The sequence below is a fragment of the Sus scrofa genome, chromosome 4, assembly GCF_000003025.6.
Source record: "Sus scrofa isolate TJ Tabasco breed Duroc chromosome 4, Sscrofa11.1, whole genome shotgun sequence".
NCBI classification, from domain to species: Eukaryota; Metazoa; Chordata; class Mammalia; order Artiodactyla; family Suidae; genus Sus; species Sus scrofa.
In genome coordinates, this window is record NC_010446.5 from 57730082 (window position 1) to 57757947 (window position 27866).

The window sequence follows — 27866 nt, forward strand, 5'->3', positions numbered from 1 at the left end:
ATATTAAAAGTAGACTGTTTATAGACAATGTAAAATTAAGTTGTGTCTTTTAACCCACTCTGACAATCTTTGTCTTTTAATTTGTGTATTTAGACTCGTGACATTTAAAGTGATTATTATTAATATAGTGGAATTAAAATCTACCTTTTTTTTTACCTTTTTCTATTTGTGTTCTTATTCTTTGTTCTTGTTTTTGCCTTCATACTTTGTTTTAGTTTTGATGCTTTATGATGCTTTGCTCTTTTATAAGTCAGGTTTCCCCTCTGACCCCTGTGATTTCCTTCAAGATTTTTTTTCATTATCTTTGATTTTTCTAAAGTTTTAGCATGTAGTGCTTAGGCATAGGATTGGGGGCATTTTTTCCTTCTTGGTGTTCTGTGAACCTCCTTGGTGATCTGTGGTTTGGTGTCTAGCATTGATTTGGAGAAAATCTTCAGCCATTATTGCCTCAAATATTGCTTCTGCTCCTTTCTTTTTTCTGATATTCTCTTGCATATGTTACACCTTTTGTAGCTATCCATAGTCTTAGGTATTCTGTTCTGTTCTTCTCTTCTTGGTATTTATTTTTCTTTTTTCTTTTTAGTTTTGGTAGTTTCTATTGTCATACTCTCAAACTCAGAGATTCTTTCCTCAGCCTACACACAACTGTGTTTTCATTCTACTGTTTCTTTGATCCATAAAGTATTTAATAAAGCGATATGGTTAAATAAATATAACTTACTGTTAAGGAACTTACTTGGTAAATATGCTACTCTAATTAAGAGTGCAAAAATACATAGTATATCAGAAACTGGACTGCGAGATGGGAGTCGTTGGTATGCTGTGGGCATTAGTCGGTATGTTTTTACAGGAGTGGAGTATTGATTATCCCAGCAAGTTAGTTAAATGAAGATTAATTAATCAAGTCCCTTACATATGTTCTTGCTTATGCATATACATTTGAATATATGCTTATACATAGCAACATTTTCTTTTGAAATATTTTTATTATAAGCCTGTTTTATTATGAGCTTAAGCCCTTGCTTATAAATACTGCCTTAAAACAAATATCATATCTGCTTAATATTTCATTTTACCATCTATTATCAGCTGTTTTTCTAATTTAGTTTTGCATTATTTATGTGAATACATTTTGTACAAGACTCAACTTACTTGAGCTTTTAGTTGGCATTGTCAACTTTTTTTTTTTTTTTTTTTTTTTTAATGGCCACATCTGTGGCATATGGAAGTTTCTGGGCTAGGGGTCAAATCGGAGCTGCAGTTGAGACCTATGCCACAGCCAGGGCAACATCAGATCCAAACTACATCTGTGACCTACACTGAAGCTTGCTGCAATGCCTGATCCTTAACCCACTGAGCTAGGCCAGGGATTAAAACTGCATCCCCACAGACACTATGTCGGGTTCTTAGCCTGCTGAGCCACAATGGGAACTCTGGATCACCACCTTCTTAAAACAATCTCTTCTCCAGGTTTTCTAACTTTCTGGCTTCTATATGCATGTGACTATTTGGCACTTGTATTTGGATCTCTGAATGTCAACTCAAACTTCATCCGTTTGAAACCAAATATACATTTTATTCACACCACCTCTTCTACTGTTTCCCTATGCAGTGAATGGCAACAGAGCATATTCTGTTGCATACACCAGAAACCCAGGAATCATCCCTGCCATGTCAATCTCCCTTAACTTTAATTCTCAAATCCTGTTCTGTTGTTTTCTAAGTATTTCTCAAGTCTATTCACCTATCCTTACATTCTTTTCCATCACCAAGTTCAATAAAGCCAAGCACCAAGCACCAAGTCACAGCCTCCTAAGATTTACACATATACTTTCTTGAACCCTTCGAAGCCATTCACCATGCCGCTATTAATATGATCTTTGAAGAGGGGATTTGGTCATTAACTATTGCCTTTAGAATCAAGACAAAGCTCCTTAATAGGCCCCTGCATAATTTGGTCTCTTCCAGACCTTCTGTTTTATGTGGTAGGGTGATTTCTCTTGCTTTCTCAGCTTTATAGTTGCTTTCCCTTGCTCTCTTCGTTCTAGCAGTCTCCCTGCTGGAGTTCCCTCCCATTGAAACTGCAGCCATTCATGCTATTTTCTATATCTTTAATCTTCCTCTCTTTTCTCTTTCTCTGGTTTACTCATGCTTCAGAACTCAGTTTAAGTGTTTCTTTCTCAGAGAATTCTTCACCTAGATTCCTAAATAAAATCTGTCTTGTATAGGGCTTTGTTATAGCATAGACCTTTTATTCATAACAATTATCAAGTTGGGATTTGATTGTGGTTATTGGATTGGTGTCTATCTTTACCACCAGACAGTCACCTTCTTGAAGGAAGGAACCATCTCTGATTTTCATCACAGTCCTATCTCCACTACTATATGGCACATGGTAGATGCTCAGCAAGTATTTGATTGAAGAATAAGTGAATGACTTTTCATTTAACCTAGAAATCAACTGCCAGTTTGTACTATAATCTGGTAAGCTACCTGACAAATAGTAAAATTTATAACATTTGAAACAGGATTCCAAGAACAGTATAGACCTTTGCAAATTTCATACAGAATACAGATTTCATTAAAAATAAGTCTCACTTTTCAAAAGGTTCTCCAAATGTGTCTTTATGTGCTGCAAGGCTTTGGGCCATGGGGAGGTTATGATAGTGATAATCAGAAATGAAGAGTATTTCTGTAGAGACCAAATTCATTTTTAAAGAATGCTAAGACGAAGTTCCCTTCGTGGCTCAGTGGTTAACGAATCCCACTAGGAACCATGAGGTTGCAGGTTCAATCCCTGGCCTCACTCAGTGGGTTAAGGATCCGGCGTTGCCGTGAGCTGTGGTGTAGGTCACAGACACGGCTCAGATCTGGCGTTGCTGTGGCCGTGGTGTAGGCCAGTGGCTACAGCTCTGATTAGACCCCTAGCCTGGAAACCTCCATATGATCACGGGTGTGGCCCTAGAAAAGACAAAAAAAAAAAAAAAAAAAAAAAAAAAAGAATGCTAAGACATGAGATTGAATCTTTCTTTTTCATTCAAAACCCCAATCTGTAGGCTCAGATCTATAAAATGAATAGGAGAAGAACAGAAAAGAGATAGCCATCAGTTATGTAGATGCTGATAAGAATCATTTATAGGCCATAAATAGACATTAGTTTATTTAGAGTACAGCACATGTGACCGTGAGCACCCCATTAGAACAGGCATATGGAAGAATTATTTGGAAAAAAAGCAGACAAAATGGAATTTTTAAAAATCAAAGATAAATATAGAAAAGGTAAAGTGAAATAGAGAATCTATTGTGGGAGTTTTCTTGTGGTGCAGCAAGTTAAGGATCCTGTGTTGTCACTGCAGCAGCTTGGGTTGCTGCTGTGGCTCAGGTTCGATTCCTGGCCCAGGCTCCATATGCTGCAGGTACAGCCAAAAAAAATAAAAGAAAGAATATCTATTGTGTACATATTTAGTATTTCTGAGGAAGAGACTGCTAAAAATGCAATAGAAAAAAAATTCAAAGATAGATGAAAACCATGCTAAATGAAAGAAGATATAATTCTGCAAATCAAAAGGACATGTATTTTAGGAACAACTTACATAACAGTGGTTTATACTGGAAAATATTGAGTTCATAGTCAATGTGCTTTTCCCTTATCTCTTGTGATTTTTCATATCCATAATAAATATGAAGAAATATTCAAATATGTTAGGACATCTATAAGAAAGCACTACCGATAAATAATTCTACTATTTGTTAAATCAAAAGATGGATATATACGGTTCTTTCAACCCCATGATTCTAGAAATCTTGTCTGAGTCATCCTTCTCATAGGGCTTAAATGAAAACAACTTCAGAAAGCAACTGTAATTGGCACTCCTATACACTCATGTTAAATTTATTCATAAAATGCACTAAAGTCTAGTCAATTATAATTGTGACTTTTCTAGGTGTCAGCCTTTTAAGCCAGCTTTTTAAGTAACAACTTTATCTACTGCTGCAAACATTTGGCAAACAAATCACCCTGGTATAACATTAGCTTTCTGTGTCTATCCAAAGTGAGTTTTATTAAATACCTGGAGCAATGATTTAACTAATATGGATTTTCAAATATTCCTGTGTCATGAAATTTGTTAAAATGTTCTAATAGGTACTCATTCATATATTCGGTAAATTGGAAAGAATCATACAGATTAGCTGCACATTTTATCTTCTTTTGCTGAAGGATGGCATAAACAAAATGTATATTTTATTTTTATTTTATTTTTTTACAGCCACACCTGCAACAAATGGAGTTCCCAGGCTAGGGGTCAAATCTGAGCTGCAGCTGCCAGCCAACGCCACAGCCACAGCAGTGTAGCATCTGAGCTACGCCCATGACCTATACCAGAGCTTGTGGCAATGCTGGATCCTTAAACCACTGACTGAGGCCAGGAATTGAACCTGCATATTCGGGGATACTTAACCTATTGAGCCACAACAGAAACTCCCAAAATGTATATTTTATCAGAAATGTATGCTTGATTTATTGTCCTTCTTGATGTTAAATGCAAATCAATAGAAAAATGATTTAATACAAAACATTAATTCTCCACTACCTTTTCTAGACTGTGTGTAAGGGTAACATGAGAATAGGTATTGAAAAATAAATCTCTTTGAACTTGAGGTATTTGCAGTATGACTGAGATGGTTGGCACTAACAAATCTGTTAACGTAGCATACTTCTCCAAAGGTAGGAAATGATGTGAGGAGTTCCCATCATGGCTTAGTGGTTAATGAATCCGACTAATATCCATGAGGATGCAGGTTCGACCCCTGACCTTGCTCAGTGGGTTAAGGATCCGGCATTGCCGAAACCTGTGGTGTAGGTCACAGATGCAGCTCGGATCCTGCATTGCTGTAGCAGTGGCATAGGCCGGCGGCTGTAGCTTCGCTTCGACCCCTAGCCTGGGGACCTCTATGTGCTGCAGGTGTGACCCTAAAAAGACAAAAAAAGAGAGAGAGAGAGAGAAATTATATGAAAGTGTCTAAAGGACACAGCATTCACCCTTTATATCAAACAGTACGAGAGAATGGGATTTATTTTCTGGTATTTGTTTCCCCATCCAGCTTGGCAGAGGACCTTGCACGTTGGCCTATAATAAGTGTTGAATGGTTAAATGAATGATTACGTGTTTAGGCTCTAATGCCTATAGGTAAACGAGATAATGTATACATTGAAAGTCAGATAAACCCAGAGACCATTTATGCTCTCCAAGGGCGAGAAGAATCATGCACACTTCTCTGAGAGGCAGATGAAGATTGGAAACCTATGACTGAATCCTGCCATTACTCCACTTCGTAATCTGTTTCTTTGATGACAACACATAGGCTAAGATTGCCTGAAGTCCTTCTAGAAGCTCTGATAGCATGGAATTGCTAGCTTGCTGGACAGAGCTCCTCTAACCCTGTGTGTGAACAATCCGAATCCTTAAGCTAGTCCTCCCTCATTATGTCAACTACATTCTTGATTCAGGTAATCCCCACATTCTAACACTATGTTCCTTAGAAAAGAAAAATGAGAATGTACTGGTCTGTCTTCCCATTTGTATATCACAACACACTGATTTAATCTCACTCTTTCTCAGTGAAGTTCTCCCTCAAATATCCCAAACTGGATTGTTTAAAATGCTATAAAGAGGAGTTTAACCTTATTCTCACTGTTAAGAGGCTTTCCCTTCATTCTAATATAAATTCCCTTTGCTGCTAGTGGCAGGAAATTGGACCCAACAACCTCTTAAACACATCTCAACTTCATGATTTCAAAATCCATAATACTGTGTCTATATAGTATAACTTCTAAAACAGGTACTTTTATTTTCCCAAATGAGCCAGATTCTCCCAGTGATTTCTGGAATTAAACTGTGGAGTGTGGGGAAGCTCTAAATATCGGAGGGTTGGTATATTTATACTTGTTTTATTCTTCAACTATAAAAAATTATCTTTGTGCCTAGTCAGCTGAGCCAAGCTGAAGTTACTTTCCTTAAAATGCACACATAAATACCAAGTATTATAAATTTGTTATTTTTATAATTACTACTTACCAGAAGAATCCCCAGTTTAACCGTATTATTTTATATCATTTATTACAGGACAGGATGATAGACTTTGATAGCAATTGCCTGAATAACGAACCTAACTTTTTAAAAAAACATTCATGTGATGATAATAAGGTAATGACAATTATTTGGAGTTTATATGTCATTCAAGCTTGATTTCACAGAAGCTTATATTTTTGTATCTCTGTTAATTATATTGATTATATTAATAACATAGCCTTTTGGTTCTAACCTCATAATTCCCGCTGACATATTAAGTTATACTGTGCTCTTTTGTACTTTTATTCTACAAAAAGCCCTGTGCCACTTGGTAAATATTCCTTTCAATTTTAGCATTTTATTTTTCATCTTGAAAATACTAGAAGAACTGCTGAATTCAAAGACACATAGCTCTTATTTCTGAAACTTTTATGCAAGAAAATGCTTGTCAGAATGACTGTTTGCACACACACAAACATAAGGAATGTGTAAATTTAGTTGAAGGCATTTTGAAACTTTTTCCCTTTAAATATTTGCTTATCCTCGCAATGGCTGAGTTAACCTCATGACATAATAATATGTCCTTAAATTATATTTTAAAAAATTATAATTATAAATATTAGTTAAATATTTGAAAAACTGGTTTTGGGTTAATAGTCCCTTTATTTTCTCATTGCCAGCTACCCATCCACTCATCCATAGCTCAAAAAGGGCAAAAGCAGTAACAATTAAAAAAAAAACACACATACCTTTCATTATTGTTGCTTCCAGAAGCCCTCTCCTTTAGTTATCTTGTTTAAAACTGAATAAACTTATGCTACGTTCACTCATAAGCAATAAGATCATACATAACAAAGAAAGGAGACTTTAAAAATCAGGTAATTATTAAACTAAGTTCTGAGTACTTTAGGCTGTCCCCTTGGAGCTAAACAGTTTCAGTCTCAGTACGTGTCAGTCATGTGATTAACTGGAATAGAAGAAAACTGGGGTGGAGGTGGGGCATTATTTAGAAATACAGTTCTGGCTTTAGGCTTCTCAGGAAAGCTTATCATTTCTTACTGTTTTATATGAACCACGGCTCTTCTGATGTTTTTTCTGTAATAGGAAGCTTCATTTTTATATCGTGCTGCTCGAAAGTTGAAGCAATTTATTAAAATGAATATCAGTGAGGAGTTCAATCACCATCTATCAACAGTTTCACAGGGCACATTAACACTGTTCAACTGCACCAGCAAGGTAAGCGGAGCACTGTTTACTTTGAACAAAAATATAAACTACTTCTGAGATAGGCTATTATCATTCTTGTATGTCCATATCCATTAGCATAGAAATCTAGGTGCTTATACGAAAGTTGAAATACATTTGCATAATTCTGGAAGAGGAAAGTTTCAACTTGCAAAGTACCTATTCATCTCTTAGAGCAAATAAATTGTTTATAAAAGGGGACTAGAAATAAATGAAAGCAACATTGTAAATCCACTCTACTTCAATTTAAAAAAAGAAAGTAGGAGTTCCCGTCGTGGCGCAGTGGTTAACGAATCAGACTAGGAACCATGAGGTTAAGGGTTCGGTCCCTGCCCTTACTCAGTGGGTTAAGGATCCGGCATTGCTGGGAGCTGTGGTGTAGGTTGCAGACGCAGCTCGGATCCCGCGTTGCTGTGGCTCTGGCGTAGGCCAGTGGCTACAGCTCCGATTCGACCCCTAGCCTGGGAACCTCCATATGTGAGCGGCCCAAAGAAATAGCAAAAAGACAAAAAAAAAAAAAAAAAAGAAAGTAAATAAGTAAATGAAAGCATATTTCATGCCATAATAACTTCCAAAGAGGCTAGTGTGTGATAAGTAGGGTAAGGAATGGTAAATTTTTATTTCTAAAACATCTCAATTTTAATCCATATATGTACATATTTATAAGAATTCAGACAATAAAACAGGTAATCAAATGTATTTCACAAATATCTTTGCGTATAAAAACTGGGTATATTTATGTCCAACAATTTTCAATATTTGTACCTCAATAATTTTAATTAATACAGGGCTAATTTTTTCCTACTTCTCTGCTAGCAGTTAACAACAACAAAAAATTCTGAAGCTATTGAGACTAGACAACAGTTTCTTCAACTGCAAAATGGAGAAAAATATAGTATCTACATTAAGGATATTGAAAGGTTGAATGGCATAATTTATATATCATGCTTAGTACTAAAATATTTCAATAAATGTTTAATGATGATAATGGTGATGATGATAATTACTCCCTCTTTTGGCCACACAAAGCCAAAAGATTTCTTGCAATTACAAAAAAAAAAAAAACTTTAAATATTTTTATGATAGAAAACGTGTTGTGTTTTTAATTTTAAATACTATTAGTTGCCCTCAGAAGGGAAAATGGTAAGATTGTCTTTGAACCCTATTGACAGTGTTGATATATGTTGGGCCATAAGATAATAAAGGTTGGACCACTTCCTTTATCATTATGTATTTACTTGATGCAAACCAGTCTCCTCCTAGGGTTGTGGATTTGTCAAGCTTATTTCCAGTCTTTTCCCCTTACCAGTGTTAGTCAATGATATGGAACTTCTCCTGTTCTCTTTTCTGTAAATCTAATCTCTCCTGTTCTGTGCATCCTTCAAGATCAACCTTAAGATATGTGAACACTTTATGTTTTAGCCTACAAGCTTTTTTTTTTTTTTTGTCTTTTTGCCATTTCTTGGTCTGCTCCTGCGGCATATGGAGGCTCCCAGGCTAGGGGTCCAATCAGAGCTGTAGCCGCTGGTCTACACCAGAGCCACAGCAATGCAAGATCCGAGACGCATCTGCGACCCACACCACAGCTCACAGCAACACCGGATCCCCAACCACTGGGCAAGGCCAGGGATCGAACCCGAAACCCCATGGTTTCTAGTCGGATTTGTTAACCACTGAGCCACAGCGGGAACTCCTAGCCTACCAGGTTTTAATCCTTATTTATAGTGATTTAAAGTACAGACAGCCTTTCATATCCACGGGTTCTGCATCCTTCGATTCAACCAACTTTAGATCAAACATAAAAAAATAATTCTAGGAGTTCCCGTGGTGGCACAGTGGTTAATGAATCCGACTAGGAACCATGAGGTTAAGGGTTCGGTCCCTGCCCTTGCTCAGTGGGTTAATGATCCGGCGTTGCCGTGAGCTGTGGTGTAGGTTGCAGACGCGGCTCGGATCCCGTGTTGCTGTGGCTCTGGCTTAGGCCGGCGGCTACAGCTCCGATTTGACCCCTGGCCTGGGAACCTCCATATGCCGCGGGAGCGGCCCAAGAAATAGCAAAAAGACAAAAAAAATAAAAATAAAAATAAAATAATAATTCTAGAAAGTTCCAAAAAACAAAACTTGAATTTGTTGAACCACATTGACAACTATTTACACAGCATTTACATTGTGTTTACAATTATTTACATAGCATTTGCATTGTATTAGGTGTTATAAGTAATCTAGAGATAATTTAAAGTATACAGGAGTATGTACATAGGTTATATGCAAATACTACACAATTTTATAGAAGGGACCTGAGGATCTATCCCTGGATTTTGGTATCCGCAAGGGTCCTGGAACCAATTCCCCACAAATACCAAAGGACTACTGGACTGTTTAACAGGAGAGTAGCAAATACATTTCATGTTGCTTACCCATCTAATTGCTTAGTAGTGACTGTTGGAAATTTTCTGCCGAGTAAAAGCCTCAAGTCAGGGCTTGAATGAAAAGACTGCAAAGCAAATGAGTGATATCGCCTCATGGCCCAGGAAGAGTTAAGGGTTGGAGGTAGACCATATATTTGCAATTCTTTCTCTCATATGTTGAGCTTTGCGTTGATCACCTAATTCCAAAATCAACTAATTGTAGAAAAAGAAAATATACAAATAATTTAAATCTTGAAATTAAATAAAACGTGTTATAAAATTCACCTGATACAATCTAATTTTTTTTAAATGATGAAGCAAAATGTTAAAGATGGTCAGCTATATTGCATTTTCTTCATGAGTTGGATGTGCTTCAAGCTTTTTACTGTTGTTTATTTCATTTTGCTTCTGATGGGTAAAGCTTAATAAAATGTATTGTCAGGTGCAATTTTAAAAGGTATCATATTTTTGTATTCCTTTTCTAATATTTCATTGCTGGTATACAGAAATGCAACTGACTTTTGAATGTTAATCTTATATCCTGCTACTTTGCTGAATTTATTAATCAGTTCAAGGAGTTTTGGGGTTGAGTCCTTAGGGTTTTCTAGGTATAGAATCATGTCATCTGCATACAGTGACAGTTTGATCTCTTCTCTTCCTATATGGATGCCTTTTATTTCTTTTGTTTGTCTAATTGCTGTGGCTAGGACTTCCAAAACTATGTTGAAGAGCAGTGGTGAGAGTGGGCATCCCTGTCTTGTTCCAGATTTGAGTGAGAAGGCTTTCAGTTTTTCCCCATTGAGGATTATATTTGCTGTGGGTTTATCATAAATGGCTTTGATTATATTCAGGAATGTTCCCTCTATACCCACTTTGGCGAGGGTTTTGATCATGAATGGATGTTGGACTTTGTCAAATGCTTTTTCTGCATCTATTGAGATGATCATATGATTTTTGACTTTTCTTTGTTAATGTGGTGTATGTTGATTGATTTGCGTATGTTGGACATGAGTAGCATTGAGAACTTTGTCTAGATACCCATGTTGCAACAGAACAAAGGGTGGGGGAAAAATGTAATTGTAATGTATACATGTAAGGATAACGTGATCCCCTTGCTGTACAGTGGGAAAATAAAAAAAAATGTATAGTCAAAAGTTAATAACTTAATGCTAATGTTATTTTCACGTTGATTAAATCTGCAGTTTTGTCTCTGTTAGCATACCCTCTTCTATATTAATTTTTCACACCTCACAGCAGTTAACATAGTGCTGGACAAACCTGCAAAATTATGGATCCAAATTATTCAGAAGACTGACCTCTCTTGTTTCTTTCTTTTCCCTATCATTCTATTTCTAAATGAAATTAGTATTCTGCCAGACGAACAATAATTAATTTAAAGTAGATTCTCAAATAGATTAGATGAGCTGAGAGTAATATGAAAATTAGCTATTATATATATTAGTGGGAAGAACAATAAAGGATTCATAACCACTACTGTAAATGTGATTCTGTTCTTAAGGTTAAAGGAAGAAAACCACCTTCCCTGGGTGAAGCCCAACTCACTAAGAACTTGGTAAGAGTAATTGTATATTTTTCTCTTTTTATCAGCTTTTTACTCAATTCCTTTCTGTTTCTCTTTGAATTGTTTCCTTTTATATGGTTGGTTTTGAAAATATTCATCATAATAGTGGTAAAAGAAGGGAGGTGTCCCTTAGAAATTGGATCTCTTTAAGTTGTACTTTTTAGAAACAACTATTTTAAAATTAAAGAAGCTAGGGAAAATGTTGGAAGGTTTTTTTTTTAAAGAAGCAAAATTAAAACATCAATAGTTAATAGGCAAAGGACATGAACAAACTATATAGGAGAAAATAAGCTGGAAAATAAGATTTGGGAGTTCCCATTGTGGCTCAGCAGGTTAAGAACCCGACTAGTATCCATGAGGATGCGGGTTCGATCCCTAGCCTTGCTCAGTGGTTTAAAGGATCCAGCGTCGCTGCGAGATGTGATGTAGGTTGCAGACGTGGCTTGAATCTGACATTGCTGTGGCTGTCGCATAGGCCAGCAGCTGCAGCTCTGATTTGACCCCTAGCCCAGGAGCTTCCATATGTGACAGATGTGGCCCTAAACAAAAAGAAAAAATATGAAGAAAAAAATCCACCCTAGTAAAGAAATGCAAATTAAAAATGAGAACTCATTTTATACCTATTTTACTAGTATAGGTAGAGTGTACAATATATACTGGATATGTATAATAGTATATAAATATTCTATATTTATATACATTTGCACACTACTGTTAGATATTATTGCACAAATTATATAGCAATATATATTTATGAATAAGTCAGAATATTTAATTACTTCTAATTAGACATAAAAATGAAATAAATATTAACTAGGATGAGAGAAAAATGAACAGACCTGTATATGAGACCTGTTCATGAGAGTGACAGATTCTTCTTTCACATTTCCATTATTATTATGTCATTTGACCAAAATATATATGGCAGTGTGGAAATTCTTTATTCCTCTTAGAGAAGTAGGGTGAGTCTGCACACCTTGGAACTCAGGAAAGTCTAGGAATTCCACCTGAAGTGAAATAGCTTAAATGAATCCATGAGCAGTATAAATACATTGAGGCTGAGGGAACTTGGAAAGAAAGTTAGAAAACAGAGGTAACAATTGTGTTCCCAGGATTGCAGAGGCAAAATCATGGTTCTTAGTTTTTTTTTTATCTTTTTAATGAATGTTCAGTCTTGGTCTTTGAGGAAAAGTCATGAAATTTTTTCTCACATCTCTGTATTTCATATCTGCTTAAGTCACACAAACTTCAATTTGTACTTCTTGAAGATGTCCTGGGACCTTCGTTAAGAAGAAGAGGAGAAATGCTCCTTCATATTTGTCTTTGAAATCTGTATCTAATTTCTTAAGTGCATTATTTAAAGGGTATGTGTTAGTGTTACTGAATATATAATATATATAAAGGAAATCTGAATTTGTGACTAAACTACAAACAGAACAAACAAGCTCAAGACCCACTCATTATAATCACTTGACATGTGACTGTGCAGTTTAGGTATCCTCTCTGCTGCTCAGTTCAAGTTCATAGTTATTAAGTAGATAAAAATGAAACAATGTAGGTAAAGCACTGAGCTCAATACTTGACCTAGAGAACACCCAGGAACTGCCTGTTACCTAAATGAAGAATCCCTCTACCCTGTGCTTTGAGATCCAAAGCCCAGGGACTCACAGGAATATAACTGAGTATGTGCACAGCCACTCCCTTATGTCTGCTCCATGTGAGGTATTTCTTTCTCCACTTTCTATAGGCTGTGCAGGTAGCCCTTTTGAAGATTTTTATCAGGAGCTAAAAATTAGCTTATTAGGCAGGCATCTCCTATTCTCTAGTGAAGACAAGGGCACAGGCTTAATCAGGCATATCCTTTTTAATCACCTTTGCCAGACTAAACTTTTCAGTATTACTATTCTCAGGATTCTTTTCAGTATTAATTAGCCTTCCCATAAAAATATTTTTTCCATTTTAAAAACTCAATTGAGGAATCTAGAAAGCTTTTTCGCCAAAGTTTAAACAGCATTTTATAGCCAGTATTGCAGCGGTGAAAGGAGCAGCCACCTGATGTAGCTTTTTCATTCATCTTAAATCTTAAACCACAACAACCTACAGATCACTGAGCACAATTATAGTTACAAATCATAGTTTTAAAAAAAAACTTGCAAGACTCTCCTTTTTAATTAAACAAAATTTTCATTATTACCTAGCCTGATGGGAATTAAAGTTGAATATCTTAAAATGTGTATTTTTATGAAAATGTGAACCTAAAACTTTTTTTAAATGTATTTCTCTAGGAAGAAAATAAATCTTTAAAGGAACAGAAAAGACAGGGGGACTTGTGTTTCCTAAAGATACTACTACAGAAGATAAAAACTTGTTGGAATAAAATTTTGAGGGGTGCTAAAGAATATTGAGAGATGTGGAGTGGCAATATAAAAACTCAAGAGTTTTAATTGTATCCTCCAAGAATCTATCTGCTCATGCAATTCCCCGGGGTAAAGTGCCTCCTGGAAGTGACTGAACGCATGATGGTAAAAATGGAATGGATTACATTAATACTAGTGCTAGAAGATGGACATAAACAATGGAAACCAAATGCTGCAATCAACAAACTGTTGCACATGTATGTGGACATGTACCAATTGGTATTAATTCCCAGCTGATTTTAGTAAGACAATCCATGTAAGATATTAGTTGCAATAATACTTTTTAAATCTGTTTAAAATGTTCAGAAGAAGACATGTAAGTTCTATGAAGTATATACAGGGTACAAGGATTAAAAATCAACATTGAATTATTGCCAAAATAGCTTCATGGCCCACTATGCATCGGTATACTGCAGTGAGAGTGGAAATTGTCTTCTGTGCTAGAAGTGTTTCCAAGTTAACAGTGAGATACGGATAAGGTGCATGAGAACAAGAGTCATGCACCTTAAAGAAGCAGTAAGCATAGGAAAGGAGTCCATGATACTTAAGAGAGGTATCAAGAGATGTAATTAAACATGAATGTATAACACAGTGCCTTTAATAAATGATTCAGCAAATGTTTTAAAATGAAAATAAAGAATAATTTCACAAAAAAAGTCATCTGTTCCAAGGATGCTAAACCATAGTACTGAATTACTTTTGTCATTTATGTGTAATAAAAATTGTCTAAATGAGTTTGCCATTTGGGAAGTATATTTTTAAGAGAATAATATATGTTGGCCTTTTAATTAATGGACTGTATATTTAATTTTGACAGTATATCTGTATATAAAATAGTTTCATACCATATTACAAATTGCTTCCTTTGGATAACATTTCTCCTGTGATAATAAATGATCTATGTGTTAACACTGTCCAATTCACTTAATGAATCCCAACAGGATTTTTGAAGACCAAGATATTTGGTGTTGTGCAAGTATTTGATTTCTCACTCTCATTGAAACATGACTCTCAAGTCTTATTACCAAGAATGTAGATGACCCTGGGAGCCCCAAACTATGTAAGAACAGGAACGCTACTACTTTATTTGTATGCTGAATTTTGGTCCTTTAAAAGAAACTCGTTTCTTTTAAACAGATCCTGTTTAGAAAGGTTTGCCAACAGTCTTCACTTACTTACAAAAGGAACTGAAAACACTATTCTAGGCAGGCCAGAGTTCTAAAACAACCACCACCGCCTCATCACCACCTGGTTAAGCTCTGACTGGCTTTATTTGGTCTGTAGACGATGCTCAGGTGCCATCCTCAATGTGTGGAGGTAAGACCTTCCTCTCTGTTGGTGTCTGTCTCTCACTCTCATCAACCACATGGAGTTTCCTCCTCACTGGACCAAACAGCTGCATAGAATTGTATAAACAATTGTACTGAATCCACTGACAACCTCATTAACGAGGCTTTGAACCAACTATGTCTTCTGCTTGGTTTTCTTTTTCTTTCTTTCCTTTTTTTTGGGGGGGGAGGGGGCCGCACCACCCTCAGCATGTGGAAGTTCCAAGGCTAGGGGTGGAATCAGAGCTGCAGCTGCTGGCCTACACCACAGCCACAGCAAAGCCAGATCTGAGCCGAGTCCATGAACTTCACTACAGCTCATGGCAACGTCAGATCCCTGACCCACTGAGCAAGGGCAGGGATTGAACCCACGTCCTTGTGGATACTAGTTGGGTTTGTTAACTGCTGAGGCAGTTAACAAAAAAAAAAAAAAGATGGTAACTCCTGTGTGGTTTTCTTTATTAACTTTGATAAAGGGAGTTGACATGTTTTAGGAGCAAATGATTATTTACCAAGCTTTTTCTTCAGATGACTTTTCTTTTTCTTTTTTGTTTTTGCACTATACCCATGGCATATGGAAATTCCCAGGATAGGGATTGAATCAGAGCTACAGCTGCCAGCCTACACCACAGCCACAGCAACTCGGGATTCAAGCCATGTCTGTGACTTAGGCCACAGCTCATAGCAACGCCACTGAGTGAGGCTAGAGATCTAATCCACATCTTCATAGATACTAGTTGGGTTTGTAACCTGTTGAGCCACAGGAGGAACTCCCTGTATGTGGATACTTTAAATCAGAATTTTCTGAAGACTGTCCCCAAAAAATCCTAATCCTTATTGATTCTTAAAAAAAAAAAAAAAAAACCAAAGAATTATGAGTTTTGAGGTCAGATTTATTTTCTCTTGGAGAGTCAAAATTCATATATTAAAAGTTCTGTAAATACATATGGCTTTATAAAAAGTTTAACAATAATATAGCATTTCCAACATTTGACTACATAACACCACTTTTTCTATGCAAAAACCAGCACACTTTGAGGAATATTGCTTTATACAAAGGGATTCAGTTAAAAGTCTTTTAAAACAAGCTTTCAAGGAAGCTGCTGAAGGAAACACTCTTTCCAGGATTAAGGTAGTTCCCCTAAAACTAGAAGCCTTTCTTTAAGCTTCTTTCACTGAATAGCCAATTGAAAGACACTTCACCAAATCTACTGTAAATATTTCTTCGAAACACACATCCTTTGAGACAGTCTTTATGATACTCTGTCCATGCAGTCTTCATGTCTTTAGTCATTATGTTTGTACTGCTTAGAAAGTTCTTTCAAATTCTATCCGGATCCTACTCAAACTTCAAGGGGCGTCTCAGGTCCTTTCTACTTGGTTGCTGTGGTGTCCATGATACTCTAGATAGGCCTGACCTGTTTTATGGTGCTTCATTCACTCTACTGCACTTTGCAGGTATTGGGTTTTTTACACATTGAAAATTTGTGGCAACCCAGTGTTAAGCAAGTCTATCTGCAACCATTTTTCTAATAGCATTTGCTTGCTTCATGTCTTTGGTCACATTTTGGTAATTCTTGTGGTATTTCAGACTTATATTTTGTTATGGTGATCTGTAATCTTTGATGTTGCTATTGATGTTACTAGAAAATTTTGACTCACTGAAAATTCAGATGATAGTTAGCATTTTTAATAATAATTTTTTTCTTTTTTTGTCTTTTAGGGCTGTACCCATATTATATGGAAATTCCCAGGCTAGGGGTCAAATCAGAGCTGCAGCTGCTGGCCTATTGCTACAGCCACAGCAATGCAGGATCCAAGCCACATCTGTGACCTACACCACAGCTCATGGCAACACAAGATCCTTAACCCACTGAGCAGGGATGGAAACTGCATCCTAATAGATACTATTCGGGTTAGTTACTGCTGAGCCACTACAGGAACCACTCGATAAAAGTATTTTTAAGGTATGTATATTTTTTTTAGACATGCTATTGCATACTTGACTACAGTATAGTATAAGCATGACTTTTACAGGCACTGTGAAACCAAAAAAATTCATGTGAGTCGTGTTGTTGAAGTGGTCAGGAACTGAACCAGTAATATCTCCAAAGTCTGCCTCTACTATTAATATTTCTTCCTTTTTTTTTATTTTTTCTTTACTGGGCACCTGCATCACATGGAAATTCCCGGACTAGGGGTCGAATCAGAGCTGCAGCTGCCAGCCTACACCACAGGCCACAGCAATGCAAGATCCTTAACCCACTGAGTGAGGCCAGGGATCAAACCCTCAACCCCACAGACACCATGTTGGGCTCTCAAGCCACATGTCATGGTAACACCATACACCACAGCCATGGCCACACTGGATCTGTGACCTACACTGTAGCTTGCAGCAATGCCAGATCCTTAACCCACTGAGCAAGGCCAGGGATCAGACCTGAATTCTCAAGAACACTATGTCAGGTTTTTAACCTGCTAAGCCACAGTGGGAACTCCTTATTTCAGTCTTGATTCTGACCAAATAAGGTCTGTGGAAATATCACAGGAGAAAAGAAACAAAATAGGTATATATGTTGATAATTGACAATTCTAGCAGCTTTTAATGTCTATATATTAAAGTATATTTAGACATTAATTTTGTGGATTCACCTAGATCCACAAAATTATCATTTGAGAAAGATGCAAAAATAATTATTCCGGTTCGGGATTAAACTGGGTCTTATTTGCAATCTCTCCATATAAAATGGTAAGAAAGAAGGATATTTTTCTGTATAAGAAATTTTCTAAGCAGAAGAGAGTTTAGTGTTCAAGAGACTATTCTAAAATTGAATTAATTTTCTATCACATTTAAAATGAAAATTTAGATAAGTGGCAATATTCACATTATTCACATTTAATGTTTGCTACTCTTGCATGCTGATTTATTACTTTTCTTTCAAGACCCATTCTAAGGGTCTCATCCTTTCTGAAACCCTCCCATACATTTCCAGGTGGATTGACAATTATTTCATTCATGCTTTCACTGTTCAGCTTAACAAATAACTCAGTAACCTACCAGGTGCTACCATGTGGAAAATGGACATGTTTGCTAGTTTCCATCTTTGATGCTTATCACAAATACTCTTGGAGTTCCTGTTGTGGCGCAGTGGTTAACGAATCCGACTAGGAACCATGAGGTTGTGGGTTCGGTCCCTGCCCTTGCTCAGTGGGTTAACGATCCGGCGTTGCCGTGAGCTGTGGTGTAGGTTGCAGACGCGGCTCGGATCCCGCGTTGCTGTGGCTCTGGCGTAGGCTGGCGGCTACAGCTCCGATTCGACCCCTAGCCTGGGAACCTCCATATGCCGCGGGAGCGGCCCAAGAAATAGCAACAACAACAACAACAACAAAGACAAAAAGACCAAAAAAAAAAAAAAAAAAAAAAAAGTACTCTTATGTCTGAAATAATCTGATTCCAGCAGGGACATTTTACTTAGAAGTTTAATTGACAGAAGAAATCTTAGAGACTATTCTAGAAATGGTCCAAATGCTATCACAAATAAAAGGAGCTTGATTTGCCCAGTGATTTATTTGCAATTATTTGAAATTTGTTAATTTGTAATTATTTTCAATTTACTTATTTAAAATTATTGATTTGCAATAAGGTGAGGTAAAAACCTTTCTAGTAGAACCAGAGAGATCTGCCAGAAAAATACAAAATAATTATTTATCCTGCCATCTCCTTGACTGGCATTCCAACAGAAAGGAAGGAATGGCTTTGTCCTTTGCTGTGAAAAATCTTAAATGTGTAGGCCAATACATCTTTCTGTTTAAGAGAAAGTTGTTATATTCACTCAGGGAAAATTAGATTCTAGGGTTGTGACTAATATATTCACAGCCAAGTGGGTTTAAAGAGGAAGCTCCAATTTTTGAACATAGAACACTTAACAGGAAGATGGAACACAAACCCATGTCTAATGTGACAGTCCTCATCCTAAAGGTACAATAAAGTCTGTCCTTTATGTAGCCTATCTTCCAGGAGAGGAAAGAGTAAACAATAAGTAAATAAAATTATTATAGAAAACAAATTATGGAAAAGAAGGAAAAAAAAACAGACTGGTGAAGAGAGGTGGTATTTTAGGTTAGATTATCAAGAAAGACCCCTTTAGAAGGGAAGAAATTTAAAAATATTTTATTAGGCTTAAAAAATTTAACTTTTAATGTATGACTGATAATGTTTACAAGTTTAATAAATTTCATTGAAGGATTCAAGTTATTTTGCAACAGAGATCAAAACAGACAATTTCAACCGTAGTGCATGATGCTGCGATAGAAATAAATTATGAGATGATCCAATATTTGACTTTGAACTTGTCTGTTGCTCTAAAGTAGTGATACACAAACTTTACTTTTTAGTTTGAAACAATTTCAGATGTGTAGAAGAGTTGCAAATACAGTACAACGTTACCATATACCCTTTACCAAGTTTCTTCTAATGCTCTTAAGAAACCATAGTACCTTTATCCAAACAAAAAAATTAGCTTTACCTATTGTGGGTGTATCTGTGCTATACATTGTACGATGTTTAGCAGCATCCTTGGTCTCTACTCACTAGACACCAATGGTATCCTCCTGCAAGTAGTGACAATCAAAAATGTCTCCAGCCATTGCCAAAATGTCCTGGAGAGACAGCTGAAACCACTGTCCTCAAAGTTTTTAAAGTCACACGTTTTATAGTCAGGCTAGGTCCGTGACTCACTTTGAGTTATTTTTTAACATAAGGTGTATATTTAGGTTCATTTTTTGCATATCGACATCCAATCGTTTGCCATTTGTTGAAAAGACTATACTTTAACAACTGAATAGACTTTGTGCTTTTATAAAATTCAGTTGACAGCATTTGTGTGGATCAAATTATGGATGCTCTAGTCTGTTCCAATGATCTATTTGTATTTATTTATTTATTTATTTTTTTTTTTTTTTAGGTTTGTACCCACAGCATATATGAAAGTTCCCAGGCTAGGGGTCCAATCAGAGCTACAACCACAGCCTACGCCACAGCCACAGCAACATGGGATCTGAGCCATGTCTGCGACCTACGTCTGTGACCTACACCATAGCTCATGGCAACACCGGATCCTTAACTCATTGAGCAGAGCCAGGGATCAAACCCACATCCTCAGGGATACTAGTTGGCTTCCTTTCTGCTGTGCCACAGCAGAACTCCTGTTCCAATGACGTAAATGTCTATCTTTTCTCCTACACAACACTGACTTGACTACAATGGCTTTACAATATCTAGAAATTGGGTTGAATGAGTCCTCCAATTTTTTTCTTTTTCAGAATTGTTTTGACTATTCTAAGTCTTTTGCCTTCTCCATGTACATTTCAGAATCAGCCTGTCAAACCACAAACAAACAAACATAACTTGTCGGAATTTTGATTGAGATTACATTGAGTCCATAGATTCAACTGAGGAGAACTGACATCTATACTGATTATTCTTTGAATTAACACAGTATATTTTTCTATTTAGACAATTTTTTTTCTTTTTGGGCTGCCCCTCGGCACATGGAGATACCAGGCAGGGGGATTAGATCTGAGGCGCCGTTACAACCTACGCCTCAACGGCAGGAACTGCAGGAGCCTTTAACCCACTGTTCTGGGACTGGGTGGGGATCAAACCTAAGTCCTGCTGCTGCAGAGACACCACTGATCCTGTTGTACCACAGTAGTAACCCCTCTATTTAGATTTTTTAGTTCTTCCACCAGTGTTCTGTAGTTTTCACCATACACATATTTTGTCAAATTTATGCCTAACTATTTGTGTGTGTATGTGTGCACATGCATACCTGCATACTATTATATTTTAAAAATCAAATTCCTACTGCTTGTTGCTGGTATATAGGATTGACTGACTTTTGTATATTGTCCTTGTATCCTATGACCTTGTTAGAACTAAACTTACAAGTTCTCCTTTTTTTGATGGATTTCTTGAGATTCTCTACATAGACAATCATGTCATCTACAAATAGAAGTTACATCTTCCATGAATGCAGACACTTCTAAAATTTCACTTTTTAAATTCTTAATTTACCTTCAGCATAGACCCACCAGGCCAGATTTTGTTAAACTTTACTTTTTGAGGTTTGGCTTATGAAAATAATAGGTAAAATGTATTTGCTTTTTTGAACTATCCATTGCTCCATTCCATCATCAGAAGATTTGGATACATATATTTTCCAGGGGCTTTGTCTCTCAACTGTCATTGAAAATCATTGCGCTAGAATAATAATACTAATAGAGTTATTGATAGGTTTCTACGAAAAAAAAATTTCATTTCAACGAGTTTTCAAATTGCCTAGTTTGAAGACTATGACAAATACACATATTTGTTTTCTAAATATGTCCATCATTCTCTGACATGTCCACCTCTCCTGTAAGGGATCCTGTACCAGCCATGACTTCTGCCTGGTGGCTCTGTTCTTAACCATTGTGTACTCATGCCTGTTTCCCAGCTAATGAGAAAAGAGTACAGGGCATCTGCCCAAAGTAAAACTAATTGATAGATTGGCTAATGGTCTGTGATATAGGTCATGCAGCTTTGAAAAATGAATTATTTCAGGAGCTTTGCTCCAGAAATTTGATTCAAAATTCCAAATAAATTTGCCTCAAATAAGTCTGAAAAACAGAGGAAGATTTTTTTTAAACTTTTATTATTTTTTTTCTACTGTACAGCATGGTGACCCAATTGCATACATTCTTTTTTCTCACATTACATGTTCCATCATAAGTGACTAGACATAGTTCCCAGTGCTACACAGAAGGATCTCATTGCTAATCCATCCTGAAGGCAACAGTCTGCATCTATTAACCCCAAGCTCCCAGTCCCTCCCCTTCCCCTATGGCAACCACAAGTCTATTCGGCAAGTCCATGAGTTTCTTTTCTGTGGAAAGTTTCCTTTGTGCTGTATATTATATTCCAGATAAGTGATATCATATGGTATTTGTCTTTCTCTTTCTGACTTACTTCACTCAGGATGAGAGTCTCTTATTCCAAGCATGTTGCTGCAAATGGCATTATGTTGTTCTTTTTTATGGCTGAGTAGTATTCCATTGTATATATATACCACATCTTCCTAATCCAATCATCTGTCAGTGGACATTGCCAACAAGCACTTGGAACAATGCTCAACATCACTGATTATTAGAGAAATGCAAATCAAAACTACCATGAGATACCACCTCACACCTATCAGAATGGCCATCATTAAGTCCACAAATAACAAATGCTGGAGGGGGTGTGGAGAAAAGGGAAACTTCCTGCACTGTTGGTGGGAATGTAAGCTGGTACAGCCACTATGGAGAACCATATAGAGGTACCTTAGAAAACTATACATAGAACTACCATATGACCCAGCAATCCCACTCTTGGGCATATATCCAGATAAAAACCTTCCTTGGAAAAGACACATGCACCTGCATGTTCACTGCAGCCCTATTCACAATAGCCAAGACATGGAATCAACCCAAATGTCCACTGACAGAGGAAGTTTTAAGATTTTATTAAGTTATACACTATAAAACTGTTAGAGGAAAACACAGGCCAAACACTCTCTGACATAAATGAACAGCAACATCTTCTCAGATCCACCTCTTAGAGTAATGACAATAAAAACAAAAATAAACACATGGGACCTAATCAAACTTAAAAGTTTCTGCACAGCAAAGAAAACCCTAAACAAAATGAAAAGACAACCCACAGAATGGGAGAAAATCTTTGCAAATGAATCAACTGACAAGGGATTAATCTCCAAAATTTATAAACACCTTCTGCAGCTCCATACCAAAAAAACAAACAACCCCATCAAAAAATGGGCAGAAGATCTAAACAGACAGTTCTCCAAAGAAGACATGCAGATGGCCAAGAAACACATGAAAAGATGTTCAACATCACTCATCATTAGAGAAATGCAAATCAAAACCACTGTGAGGTACCACCTAACACCAGCCAGAATGGCCATCATCAAAAAGTCTACAAACAATAAGTGCTGGAGAGGACGGGGAGAAAAAGGAACACTAGTACACTGTTGGTGGGATCGTACATTGGTGCAACCACTGTGGAAAACAGTATGGAGATTCCTCAGAAAACTAAAAATAGAACTACCATTTGATCTAGCAGTCCTACTCCTGGGCATCTATCCAGGGCAAACCATGACTCAAAAAGACACAGGTACTCCAATGTTCATTGCAGCACTATTTTCAATAGCCAAGACATGGAAACAACTTAAATGTCCATCGACAGAGGAGTGGATCAAGAAGAGGTGGTACATATACACAATGGAATATTACTCAGCCACTGAAAAGAACGAAATACCAGCATTTTTAGCAACATGGATGGACCTAGAAATTCTCATGCTAAGTGAAGCTAGCCATACAATGAGACACGAACATCATGCTCTTACTGACACGTAGAATCTGAAAAAAGGACAGAATGAACTTTTTTGCAGAACAGATGCTGACTCACAAACTTTGAAAAATTTATGGTCTCCAAAGGAGACGGTTTCGGGGGTGGGTGGATGCGCTGGAGTTGTGGGTTGAAAATCTTATAAAATTGGATTGTGATGATCATTGTACAACTATAAATGTAATAAATTCATTGAGTAATAAAAAAATAAATTTAAAAAAAAAGGTTTATTAAGTTACGCACTGGCAAGCTGAAGGAATGAGAAAACAAAACAGGTACCGTAGTAGTGAGTGAAGATAACAGGCAACAGAGAATGGACAGATGAGCTAAGAGAAGCTCAGAGGCTGGCAGATCGACCAATCCTTAGAGGTTCCTCAGGAGCTGAATACCTTTAAGGTTTAATGTACATGCATTTGTATTAAACTCCTTCCCCCTCTTCCAATTATCTTAGAAGGATTCCTGTCCCTTATATATGAAAGTTATGAGATTATTTTATATTGATGAAATAAGAATGAAAGTTTGAGAGTTAGGTACTATATTAAGAAGGTAAATGACTAAATTTTGCCTCCCTAAATAAGACAAAGTAGTTGAGTCAGTCTCAAACAGGGCTTTATTTTTAATGAGCAGGAGATTAGGGAATTTAGAAGAGTCTTGTGAAATGAGGAAACAACTCCTTTTGTGTTATTCTCAGGTGGGGGTGGAAAGTTTCAGTTTGTTTCAACTCTAAATTACATAGTATAATTCTTTTGTGAAAGGTGTTAAGATAATTTTATGTATATATGTATATATAGACATTTATAATATGTATACATATACACACATAGAGAGAGAGAGAGAGAAAGAGAGACATTTTAGGGTAGAATGGGTGACAACTATTTTCTTTTGCCTTTTATTTCTCCGTGATTTAGGACCAAAGAACACATATTCAGATTTTATGCTTAAATCAGATCACCTCACCTCTCTCTATTTCTATCATACATTGAGTAAGCCAAAATCATCTTAGTGGCCTCTGTAGCACATATAATCTGATTACCTTAATTTTCTAATTTTCTGTTTCTTGCTCACACCATTCTAATTACTGGGATTCCACCTCAGAACCTTTTTTTTTAATCTTCTGCATGAAATACTCTTTTTTCCTCTCCTCTACATATTTGTTTAAACAGTACTCTTTAACAGAAAGCACTTAAAATTAGAAGGAGCAATCTAATAAACCATTCAATGCAGGAAACAGGATAAACAGTCCTCCTCTTTAAGCCGTATGTTCAAATATCAATTCTCCATACAATCATCCCTGAAAACCCTATTTAAAATTGCAAGCTGGAGTTCCCGTTGTGGCTCACCGGGTTAAGAACCTGACTAGTATCCGAGAGGATGTGTGTCCAATCCCCGGCCTCACTCAGTGGGTTAAGATTCCCGAGTTTTTTTTTTTTTTTTTTTTTTTTTTTTTTTTTTTTTTTTTTTTGTCGTTGTTGTTGTTATTGTTGCTATTTCTTGGGCCGCTCCCGCGGCATATGGAGGTTCCCAGGCTAGGGGCTGAATCGGAGCTGTAGCCACCGGCTGAATCGGAGCTGTAGCTGCCAGCCTAGGCCAGAGCCACAGCAACGCGGGATCCGAGCCGCGTCTGCAACCTACACCACAGCTCACGGCAACGCCGGATCGTTAACCCACTGAGCAAGGCCAGGGATCGAACCCGCAACCTCATGGTTCCTAGTCGGATTCGTTAACCACTGCTCCATGACGGGAACTCCCAAGATTCCCGAGTTTTGATGTAGCATTGAAGCCTAGATCACAGATGCAGCTCTGTGGTGTAGGCCTGTGTAGGCAGCTGCAGCTCTGATTCGACCCCTAGCCTGGGAACTTCCATATGCCGCAGGTGTGGGCATTTTTCTTCTTTTTAAAGGAGAAAAAAAATAAATGATACTGACTTCCACTCTCCCTCCCATCTCATTCTAATCACCTCTTCCCTGCTTTATTTTCTGCCACAGCACTCATCGCATTCCAATGTAAAATATATTTATTGATTTATCTTCTTTATTTTTAATTTTACTCCACTAGATGGTGAACTTCAAAAAGGCAGGCATTTTTGACTGTTTTGTGCACTGCTTCCAGAACAGTGCCTGGCAGATAAAACGAATTAAATAAATATTTGAGGAACATATATAAGTACATCCAAAATTACATCATAAACAATTGACATCATTTATTAAGAGCCCGTTAAGTGTCAGACATTGTAGCAAAGACTTTATACTCATTGCTGATAATCCTCAAATTAGCCCTGCCAGATAGATACAGTTATACTCCAAGTATGCTTCTTTAAATTCAGTTTATGATTTTCTAATACCAGGGTTGGGATGAGGGAAAGTGTCAATCTATTAAAGAATCCTTCCTACAAAATATGGTTTTAAGCATTTCTCCCATTACCATAGTCATTATAAAAGGGAAGCACAAGTTCATACCCAATTTTACCACTGAAAAGTTTCTGAGTGCAAATAACAGATCCCAGTCTCAGTTTAAGGGAAAAGGAATTTATTAAATGCTGTTGGGTAATTCATAGACTCTCTGGAAGCCAGCTAATCAAGTCTGACAGTTGTTCAGCCAGAAATAATGCCCAAATTATAATGAAAGGCTACTTCACTGGAGGACAGTCCACTGAAGGGCCTCCATGGGGACATGTGATTTTTTTGTTGTTGTTTTTGCTTTTTAGGGCCTCATCCTTTGCATATGGAAATTTCCGGGCCAAGGATCAAATCAGAGCTGCAGCTGCCAGCATATTGCTACAGCCATAGCAATGCAGGACCCAAACCACATCTGCAAACTACATCACAGCTCACGGCAACACCAGATCCTTAACCCCACTGGAGAGAGGCCAGGGATTGAACGCCCATCCTAGGATCCTCATGGATCCTAGTCGGGTTCATTAACCTCTGAGCCATGAAGGGAACTCCTGAGGACACGTGATTTTTTAAATTTTAAGGTTAAAAGTAAAATAACTTTAAATCATTTAGTATTTGGACTTAGATCTGAAGCTCTGAGCTCACATTCTTTAGCTGCTGTCATAGTTATTACGTATACAAAAGTAAAAAAGATTCTCAATTGCCTTTTAAAAAGCATCATTCAACCACTGATATTTTAATAAACCATTACCTTTTTTAATTTAATTTTATTGGAGTATAGTTTTCAATGATGTATTAGTTTCAGGTGTACAGCAAAATGAATCAGTCATATAAATATATCCATTTTTTTTCCCTTATAGGTTATTATAAACTATTGAGTAGATTTTCCTGTGCTATACAGTAGGTTCTTATTAGTCATCTATTTTATACAGTGGTGTTTATGTGTTATTCCCACCCTTCCAGTTCTCCCACCACCCTCAATAGTTTCACCTTTGGTAAGCATAAGATTGGTTTTGAAATCTCTGCGTTTGTAACCCATTACCTTTAATCCTTTGATGCCATTTGATTTATTCACATGAATCAGTGTGTTCTTCCTGCTTTCCCCCTTGGCATAGTCCCTGGTCCGGAGTTAAAAGTGGCAAGTCACCTCTGGCAACAAGGGTTCCACTTTTTTTTTCTTTTTAGGGCAGCACCTGCAGCATAGGACGTTTCCAGGCTAGGGGTTGAATCAAAGCTGCAGCTGCCGGCCTACACCACAGCCACAGCAATGCCAGATCATAGTCTGAGACCTGCATTGAAGCTCAAAGCAATGCTGGATCCTTAACCCACTGAGTGAGGCTAGGGATCCAACTCACATTCTCATGGAGACTAGTCAGGATCTTAACCTGCCGAGCCACAATGGGAACTCCAAGTGTGCCACTTCTTGACTCTGACACAGCTGCCTTTGAAGATAAATCTCTCTCCACCATCCTTAAGGAGACAACAGAAACTTACAGAGTGTCTTTTCCCTCACATTACTTGTTTTAGAATCCAAGTCTGGGTGTTCCTGTTCTGGCTCAGCAGGTTAAGAACCTGACATGGTGTCCCTGGGGATGTGGGCCTTACTAAGTGGGTTAAGGATCCGGCATTGCCACAAGCTGTGGCGTAGGTCACAGATACAGCTTGTATCTGATATAGGCCGGCAGCTGCACTCCAATTCTACCCCTAGCCTGGGAATTTCCATATGGCATGCGTGTGGCCCTAAAAAGAAAAAAAATAAGAATCCAAGTTGTTTAGTAGTTCCAAGGTCACATGACTACTGGTGGCAAGAAAGGATGGAAAATTAAACTCTGGCTACGATTTTGAGGCAGTAGGGTTCAAACACAGAAAACTCATCAAACATAGGATTTTTGAAAGATTCTAGCTACAAACATGACAAATGCTCATTATAGACAGTGAAAAAAATTAGGTTTAAAGTAGATCAAGACAATTTTTCA

At 37.1% G+C, this 27866-nt stretch overlaps 1 protein-coding gene across 2 annotated transcripts in view; it reads left to right on the top strand.

Annotated features, from left to right (window-relative positions):
• The window catches only part of IL7 (interleukin 7), a 66819-nt gene extending 52187 nt beyond the window's left edge, over positions 1-14632 (top strand). Inside the window, 4 exon segments of one of the 2 annotated variants that reach the window (NM_214135.2) lie at positions 6126-6206; positions 7176-7307; positions 11244-11297; positions 13592-13770. In NM_214135.2, the coding sequence (NP_999300.1) occupies positions 6126-6206; positions 7176-7307; positions 11244-11297; positions 13592-13711 (387 nt within the window). In that variant the 3' untranslated portion in view covers positions 13712-13770. 2 annotated transcript variants of the gene reach the window in all.